This window comes from Varanus komodoensis, unplaced genomic scaffold (genome assembly GCF_004798865.1).
Source record: "Varanus komodoensis strain SLA01 unplaced genomic scaffold, ASM479886v1 scaffold20_1, whole genome shotgun sequence".
NCBI lineage: Eukaryota > Metazoa > Chordata > Lepidosauria > Squamata > Varanidae > Varanus > Varanus komodoensis.
Genome location: NW_025335587.1, coordinates 3,242,558 through 3,264,503, shown reverse-complemented (window position 1 = coordinate 3,264,503; position 21,946 = coordinate 3,242,558). Strand labels below are relative to the sequence as shown.

Sequence of the window (21,946 nt, the reverse complement as noted above, 5' to 3'; positions counted from 1 at the left end):
GCTGTAGCGTGGCCCTTGGCAGATGTCTGCCCATGTCTGCCATTGATGCTGGCCCTACCCCCTGTAGCACAGAATGGTCAGGATAATCAAATAAGGACAGGAATCTTGTATGGTGCCCGGAGCAACTTGGTGGAAAGCCTGGATAAAAACAAACAAATGGTGCCAATTCTCCCACTGTAACATTAAAACATATGGGATGTGACTGGGGGCCGAAGAGAAGGGTCATGTATTGTACTTTCACTAATATTGAGGGAAATGACATAGTATTATGACTGGCAGGTAGATCCCTAAGCACTTTGGTTATGGTCTCTCTTTATATTGGAAAAATCCAGGCTCACTTGCAGATAGGTGAATACCATGATTCAGTCCCCACTCCCCCCATCCACCCCATCCTGGAACTTGTAGTGAACCAATTCATCTCTCCTCCCGTCCTGCCTTCCACTCATACATGGAAGTGCACCAACTGTTGTTCTGGATGTCACTGCCATGGTGCCATCTCAGGTTGTTTTCGTGGTTGCATTACTCATGCTGTCTATTACTGATGGCTGCATGAGACTGCTCACACAACTTCTGCATATATGCCAATGGGAACAGCTATCAATAAGCATATGAGATGGTAAACAAAGTGCAACATCTGGAATTAAACAATTTCAGACACAATCCTTCTGGGTAAGTAATTGCCCACGGGAGTAACACCTGGCTGCTTGTGCCGCTCCCCTCAAAACATCTTGTCTCTGTTGTCAATAAAACAAGAGTATTATGTGATGTGCTAAGGCTGGATCGATTTCCCTAGCAGAAGCATTTGAACAGGTATGTTCAGGCAGAGATGAAACAAGAACACTTAGAAAGGCACGAAAAAGCTCAAAAGCTCAAAGTCTGTTACTAAGCCAAGGTGACCCAAAGAGGGCTGAATGCTTCATTCTGGCACCCCAGACCAGCCATTCCACCTACCTAAAAGGCAGGATATGAAATAAATAATACCAACCCCCACCCCCCAGGAATAAATGCCTCCATTAAAATAATTGCCCATAGTGCTGAGCTGAGCATAGTGCTGACAGCATTATTTCCCCTTTTATTTATTGGAAGAATTTTTACCACACTCTTCAGTTGAAAAAGGCTCCCAAAGTGGTTTACAGTTAGAGCAATAACGGGACAGGGATCTCACTCACAGTTCTCATCATCACTTCTGCTTCAGCTTGATGGAATGGCTTCTGACAGATGACACTGGAAGGAAGAGGGGCCTGATGGAACAGGTCTCTCAGCAGGGCCAGTGGAAAAGCCCTCTCTCCGCTGCAGCCTGACTTAATGGAGGGACGAATCTGGTGGAACCAACATCTCAGCAGTTGATGGTGGTCCTGCTTCCCTTTCTCCCTTGCTATTTTATATTGCAGGTTTATTGTTGTATAGTGCAGACCTAGGTATGCAAAAATACAAGATTAGGTCAGTAGAAGCATGCAGCATTGACAATCAACTGTGCTCCTGCATAGTATGGCCCAGTTCACATGTTACAACAACCCAGATTTTTTAAAACCTTGGGTTGTTATTTAATTATTTCATTTCTGTAACACCCAATAGCCAAACCTCTTTGGGTGACTCACAACAATTATTGTTCTAGATTGTTGAACAAGTGGGTGTGATAGCCTAATCATTCCTGTTGTGAGCGAGAGTGCTAAACAACCCAGGGACACTGTATGCTGAAAGAAGAGAAAATTCATGCTTTCCCAACATTACCTCTTCAGAAAGGAAAGGAAAGGAAAGGAAAGGAAAGGAAAGGAAAGGAAAGGAAAGGAAAGGTTAATACATGAAATGGCCCTCATGTTATTGGTGAGTTGGTGAGAATACATATACTGAGGGTAAAAGCCAATACGTGTTTAGGCAGCAGAAAGGCCTACAACTTCCGGCCTTTACACCATCTAAACATGCATAGGATGATGCCTTTACTGCCTAAATGCCTAATTAATTTTATTTGTTATTTGTTTAGGACACTGCTGGACAAGAAAGGTACAGGACCATCACTACTGCCTATTACCGAGGAGCCATGGGATTCATCCTTATGTATGATATTACTTGTGAAGAGTCCTTCAATGCTGTTCAGGACTGGTAGGAATAGTTCATTGCTGCTGTCTGTAGTTTACTGTAGTCTAGTCTAGGTAATCATGTCAGTAATCAGCTCATCTTCTAAGAGAAGAAAGAAAACTCAATAGTTTAACAAAGCTTAAAATGCATACACATACACACATATGCATACACATATGCACACATATGCATACACATATGCACAAATATGCATACACATACACACACATATGCATACACATACACATTCTCTCCCTCCCTCTCATCCATGCTGCTTACGTTTGTAAAAATTGCATGTAAAACATTTCCTGTGCATGATAATTCAGAAACAGCTGCCATTAATTCAGTGGAATTTGATCCCAGGAAAATATGTCCAAGATTGTAACCGATGCCTGAAAGTTGTTCCATAAATGTGTATCAGGGGCATTTTGCCCTCTTCTGCTGATGGCATTCACTGTCAGCCTCAAGTTCATTTCATGATGTCAGTGAATAACATCAGGAATTGATGTTTATTTATAAGATCTCAGAGTCAGAAGCTTCAGTGTCTGTGTGGCAGTATGTTGTTCAACCATTAAACACTGCAAGCAGTAAGAGTATGATTCAAAATATGAGGTTTTAATTCAGTGTACCAGATTATCACATACAGTGAAATATGTCTCATACTGGTCAGAAAGTTTGGAACTGAGCCCTTCAGTTTCAGATTCTCACATGCACTGGGCCTTTAATTGCCAAAATAATATTTAAATGTTTTTTGCTGTTTGAGCTGATGGGCCAACACTTTACAGAGGCATTTGCTATTCTTTTAATATATCTGCCTCAAACAGGCTAAAGCAAATTCTGCCTGCTGTGAAATATTATAATTCAATTCATATTTAGCATGCTGCATCTCCTGATAAAATTGTGCAGCTGGAGAAGTAGCAAATTGAGTTATACGATAGTTCAGAATGATTTGTTGCTCCTTTTAACATTTATTTTATGAGAAGCAGAACTGATAATTCAACTGTAGATAAAAGCTTTGCTGACCTCCCACTGAGTTAGCAGTATCCTCAAGACTTGCAGGAGGTCCAAGGGGGAAGGAGGAAGTCAACAACCCACTGTGAGCTCAACCATTTGTTGGGTGCATGATGGATTTTATTAGCTACCAACTCATCTTGGCTTGTTCAGTTTCCTTTCTTTCCCTTCTTCCCACTACCATCTCCACTCTCCAATCATCACTGCTCTGATTCCCATTCAGAGTCTTCTGTGAGGGTGTCCTTTCAGGGTGGTGGTGATGGGGAGAATTTGCCATCTTTGACTGCAAAGTTGTGGGTTTCTTATTCCTAAATCTTCCTCATGTTCTTTGATCTCTCCCACACCTCTCCTTGGAATTCTACTCAACTTCTGGCCCACCAGTTGTTTCAGCACCCCACTTTCATCATCCCTCACCCCTAACTATGCTGGCTAGGACTGATGGGAGCTACAGAACAAACTACTATGTGGGAGACCACAAGCTACCCACTCCTGTGACAGAGGGCATGGATGCAAACCTATATCTATTTAACTAGGAGTAAGTTTTACTGAACATAATGGGACTTGCATCTGATTAGGTATGCACAGGATTGTGCTGTATGTCCACAAAACCCTGGCATTATACTGAGAAGACTTGAATATAAGCTGATCCCTTTAACCTTTTTCTAGCACCAAAGCATGCCAGCTCATATGAGTACATGCTAATTGTCAAAGATAGTTTGACTTCAGACTTCTTTATTTTCCATGATAGGGTTGGCACGTTGTTTTAAACTGGGAGAACTTTTTCTGTTTTTTATAACTACACAGAGGGCAAAAATTGCACACAAACAAGACAATGGATTCACTGTTCATCTACTAAATAATGCAGGAGCACTGCCTCAAGAAAACTGACAGTAGCCGTGTCTCTGTGATTGTATAACACTTCCCAAGAAATTACTATCTTTTCCCCATTATATCCCACCTCCTTGCAATAATTATTTCACAAATCAGAGTAGCTGTTCTAATTAGAGCTATGGCTTTTCATCAAATCAGAAATATCTTTCTTGCAGCACAGTTGTACAATGTCATTTAGGATGATGGGATCAATGCCCTATAGAATGCATGTAGAAAGAGTCAAAGCTTCCCCATTAGTGAGCCTAATAGGATCACACTGGGTCAGCAGCGGAGCCTACAATGATATTTGGATAGTCTGTCAGCCTAAGCTGTGTAATTAAATTCAGGGCATTTTAGGGTAGATTTGGGTTCCACATTTCTGTCATCACATGATACCTACCAGTGTGTGGGAAGTCTTTGTGCAATGAGTAAGTAAGCTCCCTGGTTCAACTCAGTTCCACCAATATTCAACAGAAAGGGTCAATCTTAAATACATTTAGAGTGAATTCCTATTTCCTCACATTGTCAATTCTCCGTCTGAACACCAAGATTCTCCTAGCTTGGTCCTCAGGCTCCTAAGGACAAGACCCTGCCCCACCCCTCACAACCTGCATGGAAAGGGTGGCTCCAATAGCCCCTCAGGTCACAACTAGACCTTGAAGGGGGGAAAGGAGAGCAGGGAAGGGAGGGAGAAGGCTGTGGCCAGGAAGTTGTGCTGTTTCCAATTGGCACCTCAGCTGCCTTCTCTCTCCTCTCTGGCCCTAACTCTTGACAGCCAAAAACTGCCATCTAGATAAATGTTAGAGTGTTAGGCATGGCAGCAGTGCCTTGTGCTTGAAACCTTTGGAGGCTTGTGAGTATCTGACATGAGTATGATAGGATTCCACCCTTAAAGAGTGATCATGTGCATGTTCAGACGATTTCTGCAGCAGCTGTGCCTTCAGTTATGTGGACTTGGGCAGACATACAGTGGTACCTTGGCTCACAAACTTAATCTGTTCCAGGACTCTGGTCGTGACCCAAATTGGTTGTGAGCCAAGTCAAATTTCCCCATAAGAGTCAATGTAAATAAGGTTAATCCGTTCTGCAACTATTCTTTTTACTCACAAAAATTTGAAGCAAAGTGACAAAGAACAAAAAAGATCAAGGCCATCTCCCCCCCGCCCCCACGATTGTGTGGGGGGGTGGGAGGAAATGGGTGCGATCGCACGCTGGGGGGGAGGTGGGCGCGGTGGGAGATGGTCACGGGCATGCTCAGGCAGGGAACACATGCGCAATTGCGACCATCTCCCCCCGATCACACCCGTGCAGGAAAGGCAGGAGCACTCGCGATGCAGAGTTCACCCAATGCAGAGTTCGTGGCCTGTGGCAACATTTTTATGAAATTTCTGCTCACAACCCAATTTGGTCGTGAACTGAGGCGTTTGTGAGCCGAGGTACCACTGTATATAGTTTCTGTACAGGTTGTGTTTTTCATTATTTCTATTATGAATAACTGTAAAATGTGATGTGTGATCCCTACTGTTAGATGATTGAGAGCTACTGTAAAACAAATTTTGTGTGGACTGCTTGTTTAAGGCTGCTTAGCATAACTAGTTTCAAAGTGGAAACAGTCATGGTAAGTTTTCTCCCCACCTGCCTGACCCTGCAACTCACCTATGCTTAGTTTTTACCTGATAGAATGCACTTGTATAGCAAAATCACATTACCACATTTCAAAAACCGTTTCAGTGCTTAGATAATTTTTTAAACTGTTTTTATGGCTTTAAATCTTTGAGCACTCATCCACTTGGTTTGTACAATCATCATGGGTTAAACAAGCTATGGTGGCTAGTTTGAATTGTAGTGCATATGAGGCATGATTTGCATAATCACCCATGTGACTGTAGCTTGTCATGTCATCTGAACCCAGGCAGCATGGCTTACTTGAAGAGGAAAAAACCCTCAAACGGCATCCCATGTGTTGTTGTTGTTGTTGTTGTTATTATTATTAGAACATTTCTATGCCGCCCCTTGCCGAAGCCTTGGGGCGGCTTACAACACAATAAAATACCATACAATACAAAAATAACAATATAAAATTAAAATTAATAATATAAAATAAATAAAAAATATAAACGATATAAAAGAAGTTATAAAAGAAAAGTTATAAAAGAAACAAAAAGAAGTCGCCCTGGCCAGATAAATAAATAAATATTGTTAACAATTAAAATGACGTTTAAATAAAAAGGTCTTCACCTGGCGCCGAAAAACAAATAATGATGGCGCCAGGCGGACCTCTCTGGGGAGCACATTCCATAGATTGGGCGCCACCGCAGGGAAAGCCTTCCTCCGAGTACCTACCCTCCTAATTTCTTTCACGGAGGGTTCCCGGAGAAGGGCCTCTCCCGCAGATCTCAAGGGGCGGTCGGGCATATATGGATGTAAGCGCTCCTTCAGGTAACCAGGTCCCAAGCCGTTTAGGGCTTTATAGATCATAACCAACACCTTGAATTGGGCCCAGACTTCAATGGGAAGCCAGTGAAGCTGTCGGAGGACTGGAGTCATGTGAACATAACGCCCTGTCCCTGTCAGCAACCTGGCAGCTCTATTTTGAACCTATTGAAGTATCCGGACCGTCTTCAAGGGGAGCCCCACGTAAAGCGCGTTACAGAAGTCAAGGCGGGAAGTCACCAGCGCGTGTGTCACCGTCGCCAGGCAGTCGTACTCCAGGTAGGGGCGCAGCTGATTAATCAGCCGAAGCTGAAGGAAAGCGCTCCTCACCACCGCTGTCACCTGAGCTTCCAATGAAAGCTCCGGGTCGAGGAGTACTCCTAAGCTGCAGACCTTGTCCCTAAGAGGGAGTGCAACCCCATTCAGGACCAGGTCAAATCCACCCTCTCCAAAGCCCGATCCGCCAACCAACAGGACCTCCGTCTTGTCTGGATTGAGCTTCAGTTTATTGGCTCTCATCCAGCCCATTACCTCGGCTAAGCACCGGTTTAGCACAGCCACTGCCTCACCTGGATTAGTGGAAAATGAGATGATTCCGCAGCCCACACCTCCTGATGACCTCTCTCAGCGGTTTCATTTAGATGTTAAACAGCAAAGGGGACAAAATGGAGCCCTGTGGTACTCCATGGCATAGCTGCCATGGTGCAGAGCCATAGTCCCCCAGCACTACCTTCTGGAATCGGCCTTTGAGATAGGAGCGGAACCACTGCAAAGCAGTGCCTTCCACCCCCAATCCCGCTAGCCTATCCAGAAGGATACCATGGTCGATGGTATCGAAAGCCGCTGAGAGGTCCAGAAGAACCAACAGGGATGCACTCCCCCTGTCCTTCTCCCTGCACAGGTCATCGTACAGGGCGACCAAGGCAGATTCAGTACCGTACCCGGGTCTGAAGCCGGACTGCAATGGGTCCAGATAATCAGTTTCATCCAAGAGTTATTTAGCCTAGGCTGATTGTCTGACTGATTAGGGACAAACAAACTGTTGCAAAAGCCAGCATATTTTATCTTAAAGATCTTAGTGCCAGCAACTGAGCCTCAGGAAAGGCGCTTTAACCTGTAAAAATGGAGTAGGGACAGGGAAGGACCAAAGCTAAGAAACCACCAAAGAATCATTGATTGGGGACAAAGGATGGGGTCAGGGCAAGCAGCATGGCCACCTGGGGGGCCCTGAAGGATAAGAACAGTCCTGGGCCTTGAGGTCTCCATCCTTGAATTACATGCATTCTAGGATTGCACTTATTCATGATTAAGTCCCATTGTTTTCAGGTAAGAATTCTAAGTAAGTTTAAGCTGGCTCAAATTTGCTGCCCTATTAACATGACAATCGGTGGAAGTGTAACACTAGGATGTTGAACAAGAGATGGGGAAATAATTTATGATTTATAAGATCTGTACAGTCAGACTGCGTCAACAACTGAAACATACTGAATGTTAATGTGACAGGTGCCTCACAAATAGTATCTTGTTATGAAAAGTTAAAATAAGTGCAGTCAGCTCCCAAGAAGTGCTGAATTCCTTCCAGAGCTAGAAAAGCACATGATAAGAATTAACAGGATGATGGTTTCACAGAGATTGTTCACCTGAGGGCTACAATGTTTGCAGGTTGTTTCCCCTCCAAGTGCTAAGTCCCTTTGCTTGGCTGATTGTCTTGCCTGCAAATGCGGTGAGCCAAATCTTGTGTCAGTAAGAGATTGCTGCTTGGAACAGAAGGCTTGCTGACACCTAAGACACTGGGAATAAATCAAGAACATCCAAGAATACTTCACCAAACAATGTGCTGTAAAACTGCTAGGAAACATAGAAAAGCAACTCTATGAGGAAAGTAACCTCAGTCATTTTGTAAGATATGAACAACAAGACTACAAGTCTTTTTACCTTTCTAAAAAGAGATTCTGCAAGCTATTGGAAGAACTCATGTAGTTTGTTTTCTCCTGTGATTTTTTTAAAGATGGCTTTGCAAAGAGATTGCCATATGGCCTTGAAGAAAGCAATCTTTTCAGAGAAAGAACATTAAAAACCTGTAAATTAGTTGGATGCACTTTCATTTGATTTAAAATAATTTGTTTCTGAGAATCCAGGAGAACACTTCAAGACAACAGGGACAGAAATTTTGAGCTTTTGTGGGGGAAAACACTTCTTTTGAAATTACTATTGTATTGTTAGTCAGTCAGTGTATTTTATTGCATACACAGGTTATTACAATTTTGTTCCCTCACCACACCCACAGAGAGAGAGAGTCACAAAAAAGAAAAAGGTTGAACAGGTTACTCAGATCACTTCTTCACAACCTGTAGCCGCATTTTTTGACCTTTGGACTAATCCTTTTAGCTGCTACTATAAAGAAGGCATTTAAGCAGTTATGCTTCCACATTATGCCCTGTGCATATTGGGTTGGGAGACAGGGTGATACATCTTACGCGTAGTGTCTGTATATCTGGCACCTCACAAATAGAGGCTGTTATTGTTGTATTAAATGCCATACCCCCTCATACACAAAGCAGAACCAATAGGTTTGCCTAAAATGTTACGGTCTTGTGAGGAGATGTATATTTGTATAAAAAGAAAATGAATATGTTATAGCCAACATTTTAAGGAACTTCTCTGACATGATATAAATCAGTTGAAAAAATAGCTACTGTCTACAAAGGTACGTAAACTATGTGTTTTGAATGGTCCACAGAGAGCCAGTTTGGTGTAGTGGTTAAGAGCACGGTACTGGGACTCAGGCAATTTGGGTTCTAGTCCCCGCTCAGCCATGGAGCCAGCTGGGTGACTCTGGGGCAGTTAAAGACTCTCAGCCCAACCTACCTCACAGGGCTGTTGTTCTGGGGAGACAATTGAGTTCAACTGGGGAGTTCAGAACTCGGTATCAGTACATTTAGATCCCTAAATAGTTATGTTTAAATTGGACGTTCCTACCCTAGCCATATTCTCTTGAATTATATTACTGGTTAGTTCTATTATTACAGAGAATATAGACAGTACACCCACCAAACAGTAGCATTTCAGTGTTTTCCTTGTTGCCCTGCTTTGTTTTTTAAGAGTAAATTTGTGGACATTTTTCTGACTGTGAATACGATTATGGCAACTGACTGCCTGATGCGGACTGGCAAAGTGCCATTGATGCATCTGGAGGGCAAAGAGACAAGTGAGGAAGCTGGTATCTTTCTGCACTGCTTATCCTCCATCTCCTCCTCCCACTTTCAACATCAGGTTGTTCTGGGTGGTCCCTTCACCTAGGGTCAGAACATTTGTGTGTGAGTATTCTCATTTCATTTTGCACTAAACATGAACAAAACAAATTAAACTTTTTAAAAATAGGGTGTAAAAGAAATGAAAGGGAAGGGCTCATTTGAAGAATGATGGTTGATGAAATAAGTGTGAAAAATAAAGGCTGATTTTAGCAAAGCTTTCTTCAATGTTCTGTTATTTACAATGATTTCTGTTCTCCTGATGAGTAGCCCTTTAGTCATTCCTGAAAACTGTCTGGAAGGGAACTAGTTTAGGAAATGACTAATTTAAGGGCCAATTGCCAGGACAAGCAGGAGCCATTTAAACACACCAAATGGAGAGACCTTGCTGACTGAAGAGAGAAATCCTAAATGCATGCTTCCCAGGGAACACAGTGGAATTATTATGGGTAATGTATTGCTATACTAAGTGCTGCATGGAAATGATTCCATGCTGGTTGCAGAAGAGCAAAATTTCAGTTGTGCTAAAGGTCTCTGGACTTTGTATAGTTACTTGGAAGTAAGGTCCATCAAACACTGTTGGTCTAAGAAAGCAATCCCAACTAGAGTGAGGTTGGCAAGTGACAGATCACCCACCACTCCCCCTGTCTTGAAGGCATTGTCCTGTCCAAGAATCATCAGAGGGAATCATCACAGGGAAAAGGCAGGCCTTGAAGTTGCTCATCACCTGGACAGCAGACTGAGCAGGCTCGCACAGGCCACCGTCTTCCGCAAGAGGGTGAGAGGAACAGCAATTCTCATTTTCTAAATTCACATACACATCACAATATGCAAACACTTGTTCTCTTCTTTGGTGATTCATTAAGAGGCCCACCTAAATGGGAAGGAAATGAGCTTTATAAGATCCAATCTGGTGTTACTTAGGGGCCTTATTGCTGCTCCTACGCACCTTTCTCCCAGACTGTTCTGTTCTGGGCATACTGTCAGCATTATATTTACACCAGCAAATCATTCTACTTAACTAAGACATCTGTGGCTCACCTGTCAGTGAAGTTCCTTTTTGCTTTGAACCCCTCCAAACCCAATATAACAGTGTGAGTAGGTTTGCCTGAAATGACAAGCCAGTGTTTTTCTTTTTGGCACTGTTGGTCCATCAGGTTGTCTGAACCCCGCTGCAGTATTTCAGTGTGGTACGCTCTCAGTACTGCAAAGGCTTGTTGTATCGTCCAAACATGGATGACACAACTCATCATGGTAGCAAGGTCAGTATCAGAGGGTCACTTTGCAAGAGAGGCCTGCTACCCTTCTTGCCCCTCTGAAACCATTTTCTACAGCTTTCAGCAGCCTCCCTGCTCTGCCTGCCTTAAAGAATTTATTTGGGACAGAGGCAGGCAATCAGCTGGTTGGTCCTGGGAAATGAGCAGTGTCACTCAGTGATTTCTTCTCCCACCCACATGCAACAGAGGGAAACCCCACATGTATACAAGCCAGAGAGGCGAGTATCAAGTGGCAGTACTCAGTGGGCAGCCATATCTCTCCACTGATTTCTCTGCTCTCACACTGTGCATGTGCCAGAGGGAAGCTCCTTGCACATGTGAGTTGGAGGGGCAAGACTCAGCTGGGTCCTCCTACCTGGTTCGTGGGACTAATCTTACTCAGAAGTAATCCACACTGGCTTCAAAGGGAATTATTTCCAGTGTGTATAAGAAAAACAATCCACAAACATTAAGTGTTGTTAACACTTCACAGATGCTTAAAAGTGTGACTCTCGGGACAGCATTCTATTTTTACGTACTCTGTATGAAAATTATTACAGCTGTCTCTTTTTGGATTGGTACAAAATGTGCTCCATAGCAGAGTTTATTTAAGGTCAGCCGAGCCATAACATCTTGAATGGTATTATTTTCATATAAGAGGAAGGATGTGGACTGTCCAGAAACAATTAAAGTTGCCAGGAATTAACCAGAAAGTGAAGGTTGCTTCTGAATCAGAAATTGCTCCAACACAAGTGCTGGTACTATAAATGGCAAAAATTAAATACTAGTAAGGAAATGTCTGCATTGCCTTTTTGAAGAAATTTTGAGTAGCAAGCAACTTGCTCTAAGCTGAAAAGGAAATAGATTTAAGAGGTGCAAATATAGGTAAATATTTCTAAGTAACATGTTAAAACTTACTTACAATTAAGTTTTAACATGTTACTTAGAAATATTTACTTATAGCGGACATTTCTAAGACAGAGCTAAAATGCACTAGGTAAACCGCTTGGAATTAGGAGCAACCAATAATCACTTTTATATCTCTTAGCTCCCCCTGCTGGATTTTGCTTTTCTTTTTCTTATACAGAGATAACTTCTAATGTCAAGCTAAACAAAATAATTGCAATAAACAATATTTTCAATTGCTAAAGCTGTGTAGCAATTTGTTAACTGCTTAGTTGTTCCAGTCATCTGGATTCTAAAAAGTTAGTTAACTGGTTAAATTAAAATGACACACCCAAACATTGGGGGGTTTTTTCTAAGCAACAAATGTCCCCGGTATTTAAAATGGGCATTCTTTTCAAGTGATTGTTTGCTTGTTGAATATTTGTACGCTTCTTATGTAATTGTAGTGCTGTTACTATACTGTATTGGTCTTTTTTATGCATATCATATATCCTGGCATATAAAGTGATGAGGTTGCTATTTTGGGTTGTTTTTCTGATGTTCATCATGTCAGGTATAAAAGATAAGTCCAAATTTTTGCTTTGCTATTTTGACTTTCAATGGCTGCCCTATATGCCAGTATATATGGTAATGTTATGTACAGCCTGAGATCCTTGGTGAACGAAGGGTGGTTTATGTGAATGGTAGCCCACTGGACTTGGAGGCATCTGGCCATTCAATGCAGCAGAGATCATCAGCGCCTCCCAGTTCTCCACTCTGAAATTTTGCTAGATTTTGTAAGGGCACTTCTGATGAGGAGGGAAGGAGCCTGGAAGAAGCTCAGGATAAGCTGAAGCTTAGCATCAACATTTTCTTCCCCACAAACCAGAATACCTCCTTTCCCATCTCCTGTCAAGTTTCCAGCCACAGAGAAGCAGCAGTTCTTTCCATGTTGGCTGTGAAGGGTTGAGGAAGGATCTCCAACTCCATGTTCTGAGGTCAGAATACTGGCTCCAGCTTTGAAAGGATTTTATGAGCAATCCTGTGGTTCCAGGAACAGTCTGTCAGGGACAGTAAGATTGCTTTTGTAGAAGTTTCAGTAAATCAACAAGAAGTAATGTTGCCAAAACCTTGGTCTAGGCACCTGTCTGAGTTATTAAAGGAAATGTAAGATCGCAATAAAAACATAAAATTCTGTGTGGATGTAAAAGCCATCCCTTCATACTTTAATTTCACATCTCACAGCAGAAACAAAACAAAAGCAAATGTGTCCTTAACTCACCCCTAAAAGTTTCATTGGTTGCTGAATACGCTGATGAAAGCAGTCAGCCTTAGCATTTATGCTACAGTCTCATGATGCTCCTACAAATGCTTGAAAATGTTCTACACTTGTGGGGTTACCTATGAATTCTGATCCCTGAAACAAAGGTTAGAATTAATGGAACCAATGAGAAGCAACTGACAAGTTAGGGTGCATGTCTAAGTGAGAATGCTATGCAATAGCAAGCTCTTCTGAAACCTCTGATTTTTAACCTGAAGGTGGACAGCTTTCTACTTCAGAAAATAGGGTTAGCAATCAGAGCCCAGTGTAACATGTTTAAAGCTAATGTTATTAATTGAACCTATGCTATAACCTTCATATGCCAGAAGTGCAACTGTTTGTTTGCTATGTTTACATTCCACCTTTCCTTCCAAGGAACAAGCCCAAAGTGGTGTGAAAGTTCCTTTTCCTCTTCATTTTATCCTAACAACAACCCTGTAAAGTAGGTTAGGCCAAAAGTCAGTAACTAGTCCAAAGTGACCCCAAGAACTTCATGATTGAGAGTGGACTTGAATCCAGATCTCCCAAATCATAGTTCAACATTTTACAATTACATCACTGTGGTAGAAGCAGCTGATTAAAGGCAATTAATAGAATGTTTACACTCAATTTTATTTTTCAAAGGAAATTTTCCTATATCAAATTCCTTGTATCAGAGGGTTTTAGCAGCAAATATGCCATAGTTTTTGATTCAAATAGAAGTTATTAGCATTTCTAGAATGGAGAAGCAATGCAGCACCAATTTGCTGCAATGGTGATGACAGTATTGTCTCTTTTTCATCTGGTGTTTGGTGTTTTCTCCATTCAGAATTCACACTGCAACATTTTATTGGTTACTGCTCCCTCACTTCAACAACTTTCTTTCCTCACAGGGCTACTCAAATAAAGACCTACTCCTGGGATAATGCACAAGTCATTCTGGTTGGAAACAAATGCGATATGGAGGATGAGAGAATAATTCCAATCGAAAAAGGAAAACATCTGGCTGATCAGTTAGGTACATGCTGAAAGTTATCTTTCTCCCACCCACCCTGTTTATCCTCTAGATGAAATCTCATCCCATTTCCCCATTTCTTCAGATAACCTGTTTTTACAGGGTTAGGTTTAAGGTTATTGAGTTAGGATTTTTGGGATGTTATTGATTAGCTAGGTTAATTTACATTTTATAATACTGCAGTCTGATTAATTGGGTCAATTTTTTAATCAGTTAAGGGAACAATATGATGCATGTTTAGGCAGAAAAAATCCCTACTTTTCCCCACATCCCTACAGGGAATGCTCCAACGTATGATTTTTGCTATTGGGAAGCCCCATATTAAGAGGCACTCTCCTTTCTCTCACATATATGAGAAATATCTTTTCCAAGATGAGGTCTGCAGCAACAGATGTCTAAATTACCTAAAAACACACTCTCTGCCTTCTTTCTTTTGCATCAGATGTACTGTTTTGCCCTTGTACACATTTAACTGGTAGCTCACTCAACTAATCCTCACTTGATTTTCTCATTACTTTGTGCTGTCAAGTCTTTTCTGGCTTTTAGTGACCCTATGAATGAGTACCCTCCAAAAGGTCCTGCCCTTGACAGCCCAGCTCAGCTCTTGTAAATTCAAGGCTGTACCTTCCTTTATACAGTCAATCCATCTCATATTTGGTCCTTTGCTTGTTCTGTCTTCAAACTTCCCTAGCATGATTGTCTTTTCCAGTCTTGGATATGCCCAAAGCATGACAGCTTCAGTTTTGTAATTTTTGCTTCTAGGGAAAGATCTGGCTTGATTTGATCTACAACCCACTTGCTCACTGTTCTGTCAGTCCAGGGTATTTGTAAAGCTCTCCTCCGATACCATTGAATGCATCAATTTTCGTTTTGCAGCTTCTTCACTGTCCAGCTTTCACACCCACATGCAGTGAATAGGAATACAGTAATGTGGATTATTTTGGCCTTGCTCTCCAGTGAAACATCCTTAAAGTTGATGATCGCTTCATGTTCCTTTACTGCTGCCATTCCAAGTTTCAGTCTTCTTCAGATTTCTTGGCTGAGTGAAGATATTCAAAATGTTTGAAATTTCAGCTTCTTCAGTGTTAATTGTAAAGCTGTGCAATCCTTCTGTAGTTACAATTTTCTTAATATTCAGCTGCTGTCCTGTTTTTGCACTTTCTTCTTTCACTTTCATCAGTAGTCATTTCAATTTATTTATTTATTTATTTTATTTAAAACATTTCTATGCTGCCCCCATCACAACAAAGCCTCAGGGCGGCTCACAAAGAATACATAAAAACTTAAATAAATAATAATAATATAACAATTAAAAAAACATTTAAATTCATTGCTGCTGTCTGCTAGTAACTTGGTATCATCTGCATATCTTAAATTGTTATTTATCTTCTGCCAATTTTCATTCTTTCTTCCTCTGATCCTAATCCAGCTTTCCTTATGATAGATTCTGCATACAGAATAGGTACGGAGATAAAATACACCCTTAACTGATGCCTTTGCCCATATCTGTTTCTTCATATTCTGTCCTAACAGTAGCTTCTTGTCTACAATACATCAAGATGATCAAGTACCAATCCTCATATATGGTCCTCATTTACTTCAGGACCATGCTTAGAATCTCATGGCTTTGCTGTAGTCTATAAAGCATAGCTGATCATCTTCTTTGGTGTGCTCCAATAGCCAATGTATATTTGTGATATGATCTCTAGTGCCTCTTTCTTTTTGGAATCTAGCTTGAACAACAGGCATTGTTCACTCCATGTAGGATAATATTCTTTGTTGTAACACTTTGAGCATCACTTTGCTTACATGGGAAATTAGTATAATGGTCCTGTACTTGCTGCACTCTTTTACATCTTCTTTCTTGGGGACTGGAATGTATACTGAACATTTCCAGTCATTGTTTTGTTTTCCATATTTGTTTTCCATATTGGCATATTCTTGGTAGGATTTGGACCAATTTAGGCTCTGCAGCTTAGAATAGTTCTAATGGTATCCTAACTACTCTGGGTGCTTTATTTCTTCCAAGTACTTTCAGAGCATCTTTCCCTTTACTTTCTAATATTGCAGGCTCTTCCTCATAGGATTCCTCTTTGAAGGAGTCTGTCATCCTTTCATCTCTTCTGTATATTGTTTCCACCTTTCCTGTATGTTCTGCTAATCAGATAATATGTCTTCCCTGTTTGTCTTTCAGTATTCCTTGTCTAGGTTCAAATTATCTTTTGACTTCTTGGATCTTTTGGAAGAGGTCTCTTGTTTTGTTTCTTTTGTTGGTCTCTTCTGTTTCTTTGCACTGGTCATTGTAATAGTTCTTTTGATCACTGAAAAGTTGTATTTGGGTTTCTGACCCTATTTCTATCACCTTTTTTCTCTCACCTGTCCTTAACAATTGTTGAGTGTCTCTTCTGTCATCCATCTAGGCATTTTTTTTTGTTTTGCTACCGGAATTATATTTTTGCATTCTCAACTCTGGATTCAGTACAGAATCCTCCAGGCCAAATTCTCCCACAGCATTGAGTTCTGCTTTGTTTCCTACTTTTGAATTCCAGTCAACTATGATTATCAGCATGTCTTGTTTTGGTGTGTTGCCAACTTTCTCTTGAACATCTGCCCAAAAGTTTTCAATTTCTTGTTTTGCAGCATCTTTTGTTGGAGCATAAACTTGAATGATCATTATGCTGACATATTTCCTACAAATTATGATTGATATAATTCAGTCAGACTTTGCTTTGTAGCTCCTTACAGCCTGTACTACATCTTATCTTAATATTAGAGCCACTCTGTTTCTTCTGATTTTGTCATTTCCAGAGTAAAATACTTCCAAGTTTTTCTGACTGAAAATGTCCCATTCCAATTTAGTTCACTCACACCAATCCTTAACCATTCTCTTACTTGCTTTATGGTTTCCAGTTTTCCTCAATTCATACTTCTCATGTTCCATGTTCTAATTGTATGTGTTGTGCAGCATCAGATTTTCCTTTTACCTTTGTGCATGTCAACTACTAAACTTCATTTCAGTTTTGTTCTAGTTGCATTATTAGCAACGCACTATTTGTACTTGTCAAAGTATGATGTGGCCAAATGCACTTAATGTTTATACATATAGATTTGATGGATAGCTGCAAAACAACTCTTTTTGCTCCTTCTCCAGTTTTTCTGCTGTCCGCAAAGGCATTATGTGTTCTCCATATGGGGGTTCAAAAATAGAAGGAATGTTGATAGTGGATTAGACAACCTAATGTCTATTGGTTGCTGGGATTGTTACAGAGAATAGTAGCATATCTTGATGTGATTTAGAAAGGTATTGGTTATGTTATTAACCCAGAGTGCATATTCAGAAACACCAATCAATTAGTTATACATTTGATTCTTTAGAGGACATTGAGTATGTATTATCTTTAAATTTAATACATGGTGGACCACTGAGTTTCTAAGAGGAAAATGGTCCATGCCACACTGAAGTAAACAAACACCTGGAATAGTATATCTAGTCAAAGAACTATTCATATTGGTCATGTTTTATAATAGGAAATGCTTTTTTGTCTACAAGTGCTGATTTCAGAAGATGTAAGTACTGCTTAGAGGTTCTGAACTTCAGGTTTTATTCAAATACAGGGGTCCTCAAACTTTTTCACCAGGGGGCCAGCTGAAAGGTGCCAGTGCTGGGCACGGGCTGGAAAGGTGGTGCCCAGGGTGGCGCATCCTGGCTGGCAAGGGGGCGGGGTGTGGTGAGGCACAGGTGCATGCATGTGGTGAGGGAAGGCGAGGTGCGGGTGTGCGGCGAGGGAAGGTGAGGCGAGGTGGGGGCAGGCACGCGTGCTCGCTTGGAGATCGTTTTCTCCGAGCGAGTCCAAAACAATCTCGGCAGGAGTAAGCCACCGCCTCCCCATGCACGGAGTGAAACGGGTGGTGGCAGGCAAACGCATGGGCACAGGCACGCACGCGGCAAGTCCAAAACCTCTGTGGTGGGCCGGATCTGGCCCACGGGCCGTAGTTTGAGGACCCATGTTCAAATACAACTCCAACTGTTTATGATGAGAATGGAAAATGTTAGTCCAGTGTGACATGAGATGCAATCTTGGGATAACCAGATATTGATTTCTATACTTTTTTAAAAATGAAAACCAGGTTTTGATTATTTTGAAGCTAGTGCCAAGGAGAACATCAACGTGAGACAGGTCTTTGAGCGCCTTGTCAACAACATCTGTGAAAAAATGTCAGAGAGCATGGATTCAGAAGCTTCTAGGACTACTGCTGGGAAGAATGTACGTCTTACATACAACCCACCCCCACTGCAGCAGAAATGTTCCTGTTAGGGCCTTAAAACCTCTAAGAACGCTCTTGAGGGTAATAATTATTTACAGTCTTTAGAAAGAGATGTTTTAGTGCTAGTGGAGTTGGTTACTTTTATTTGATGTCCCCCAAATCTGTTTTCACTTTTACTAATAGAATATAAAACAGTGTCAAGTGTATTTAGTGTTCCAGTGAAATGTTTTGCTAAGTATTTTATATATAGTCTCACATAGTTTCTGATGTTTCTTTTATTTTGCTACTGGCCAGATCATCTAAACTCACACACAATTCTGACTATCCTAATAAGAATCCACTGTTATCTACTGTTTAATGTTATGATCCAAGGTGCAGTTTGAAGCTCCTAACAAAACAGAACAGTGTGAAGGAGAATTGGGAAGGATTCAGTGACGCCTGTATGCTAGTGCAATGTATGCTATTATGATAGCTTTGGCTATTGCACAGTATAGAAATATAATTAATATTAAAATAATAACAGAAACCAATGCCAATGTAGCAATCTAGTGCAATGTCAGTAGCACTTCCTGTGCAATAAAAATTGTCACACACGAGGGTTATGCAAGTTGGTTTCTGTTAGCACAAATAAATAACCTAGCAGCCAGGCACCATTGGATCTTTTATAGAATTTCCAGATTCTTTAGGAGATAGACAAACAACAGCAGTGTATTATGTGCAAACCTCTTTGGTTTCTGTGCCTCCTAAGGAATTATATAGCTAGAACACACTTTGAACTCATTTAGATTTGTACCCTCCATTGATGCAAAGCCCTCTGCCAGCCAGATTAACATATGCAAAAGTAAATGTTATCAGGGTGAACATGAAAATTGCCAGAATGTCTGTAAGGCAATAAAAGGTAATGAACACCAGGAGTGGGTCATTGAAACATTTGATGTGCCCAACTTTTATAATCCTTAAGTTGCAATCCAAGATGGATAAAAATCATTTTTTAAAAAAATAAGAATTAGATTTTTTTTAAAAAATGCTTATTTAGGAAAAATCTAGCTAAGGATAGTTTCCATTTAAGATACATTATAGTTCAAACATTATTCTCCATGAAATAAGGATCAGTTTTTAATTATGTAGCATGAGGCTGTATATTCATGAGATGTTTAATTTTTTTGGTAAATGAATTCCATTAATCCATTCACAATGTCGTACTCTTCCAGAGGTTTGTGAAAGATTAACGAATGAACACATGTGTGAATTCAGAAGGGCAGCATTCCTATATTATGAGCAGAAAATTATTTGTGTTGCTTTATTTTTTTTACCCAGTTTGTTAGCCTCTTTTTATCACCTCTGCTCTCTTCTTGCTCTGTACCAGCACTTGCCTCTCTGGACAATGAGGGTTGGACAATGTATGATCCTCCAGATGTTTTGGACCACAACCCCTGAGCCAATATAGCCAGTAATGAAGATTGCCACAAGTTGTGGGCCAACAAAGTCTGGAGGCTCATTTTTCTTCAAAACACTTTTGCCAACTTTCTTTTTTCTTATATTCCACAGCATACACAATCTTCTATGTGACCCACCACAGATTAACAGCACCTCATTTTGGCTCCCACATTTTTCTTCGTTTGGCCTTTCTGTTTTGGATCTGTGACTTCCCCCACATACCCAACACAGTTTGTAGTCCTCCTTCCTGTGTTTGGTTTCAACAGTGAACAAGCATTTCATTTGCTCAACTAGTCACACATTGAGGAAGCCAGTGCCAACTCTACCACATGCTTCTGAAACTGTGGGAGGTGAGCAAAGCAGACATTCTTCTACTCTCACCTTTCATGGCCTTGGACTAGACTTTGGGAGTTCCATAAAGAAAAGGATTCCAACAATGGGCATTTTGAACTGTCCCAGGACTTAGGTTAGGCATTCGTGCTGTAAAGCCGCCTTCCCCAACCTGGCGGCCTTCAGAAGCATTTGGACCACAACTCCCAGAATTCTCATCCAGCAGAGCCACTGACTGGGAGTTCTGGGTGTTGCAGTCGAAACATGTCTGGAAGGTGAAAGGTTGGGGAAGGGTGCTCTAAAGTAAGGATTTTCATTAGCTCAAGAAACCTCCAAAGTCAACATGGTTAAACAAATGCTGTGGATATCTAACTAGTTACTGAACAGGTATCTCACCACTGATCACAATATATTTTGGGGACACCCCCCATGTAAGAATGGCCATTTTAGAAGCTTTGTACCTATGCAAAGGAGCACTGGCTAGCTTCAGAAATGGAGATCTGAAAAGTTCCTTTTTCTGCATATTATATACTTTAGATTCTGGTCCTTGGTTATGCAGTATTTAATTTTAACAGTGAAATATAACACTTTTTCCACTTGCCTATTTACGCTGTTCCATTATATTACAGTACCACATAGAAGGAAAGTAGTGGAAAAGCAGGAAAAGAATCACTCCTAATGAAGTGTTTGGATCTCAGTAATGTAAATGGAGCAGTGCAGGAAAACCAGGGTGACAATTCTGGAAAAAAGCTGCACTGTCTGCTAAATAAGGCAAATATTTTAAATTTTCCTGTCAGTATCCCCTCCTCTTAGCCAAGTTCAGGAACAAGTTCTTTGCAGTCTGCAAGTTCAGCCACTTGAAACTTGCTCTTGGCAATTCTACTATAGAGAGACAATTTCAACCCTCTGGTGAAAATCCAGAGATACCCACACCCTTTTCGTGGTCCTACTCCCTTTCCACTAACTAACCTTTTGTTTCCTGGCATTTGTGCATCCCCCCTCCATCCTAACAAATTGAAATGCCTCTCCTGAGATTTAGTTATTGGCATTAAGACCTTTAGACTAAAATATGCTAGTAGTTTTGCTGAATCCACCAATGGAATACAGCCCCCTAGCTTCTCTGAAATGAAGTTAGGACCTCCGGCGAAAAGAGGTCCTGCACCCCTGTTGTGCAGAGTTACTTGGGCATCAGCCCCTTTGAACCTGGGATTTACATCCAAGTTGACATGCATAAGGTTGCATTCCAAAGGGTGTATTCTACTCTATTCTGAGTAGAGAAAAATACAACTCTACTCAGCCATTCTTATCTTAGTATACACAAATAGGAATCACACTGTTCATTTTTGCACTGTCAGTTACTTCAGCTCAGTAGCAATAGCAAATGTGAAAGTAATTTAAAATGCTTTTTGTAGAGAATTGGGATTGTTCTTATTTTTGTCTTAAGGTTCTATTTTTGTGTGTACTTATGAGCTGCTGTTTACAAGGCACTGTTTGTGTAGTGCTTAAAGTGTATATATTGTTCCTAATTATAAGATGCTGACAAAATAAAGGATACTATTTAGTAGCTGTGGATTATCTGAGTATTAATTTAGGTTGCTAATTAGATATAAATAACTCACTGCACTAGGAAATAAGTCTTTGTCACTTACAGATTGTATGGTACTGAATTCATTCATACTAAATGCTTGATGATCACTCTCCAGAGAAATATATATTGGAATTTGAAGTAACCTAACCAGGTTATATAACTTCACATGATTAATAAAGAAAAAGTATCTGGGTAAGAAGTCTCTTAAGGAAAAATACTTTAGAGAAT

General features: G+C 40.8%; 1 protein-coding gene across 2 annotated transcripts in view; it reads left to right on the top strand.

Moving 5' to 3' along the window:
• The window catches only part of LOC123023319 (ras-related protein Rab-3B-like), an 80,698-nt gene extending 59,004 nt beyond the window's left edge, over positions 1-21,694 (top strand). For both annotated transcript variants that reach the window (XM_044429838.1, XM_044429839.1), the window contains 3 exons: positions 1,982-2,100; positions 13,976-14,100; positions 18,226-21,694. In XM_044429838.1, coding sequence (XP_044285773.1) covers positions 1,982-2,100; positions 13,976-14,100; positions 18,226-18,413 — 432 coding nt within the window. In that variant the 3' untranslated portion in view covers positions 18,414-21,694. The remainder of the gene's footprint in view (positions 1-1,981; positions 2,101-13,975; positions 14,101-18,225) is intronic.
• The last annotated feature ends 252 nt before the right edge of the window (positions 21,695-21,946 follow it).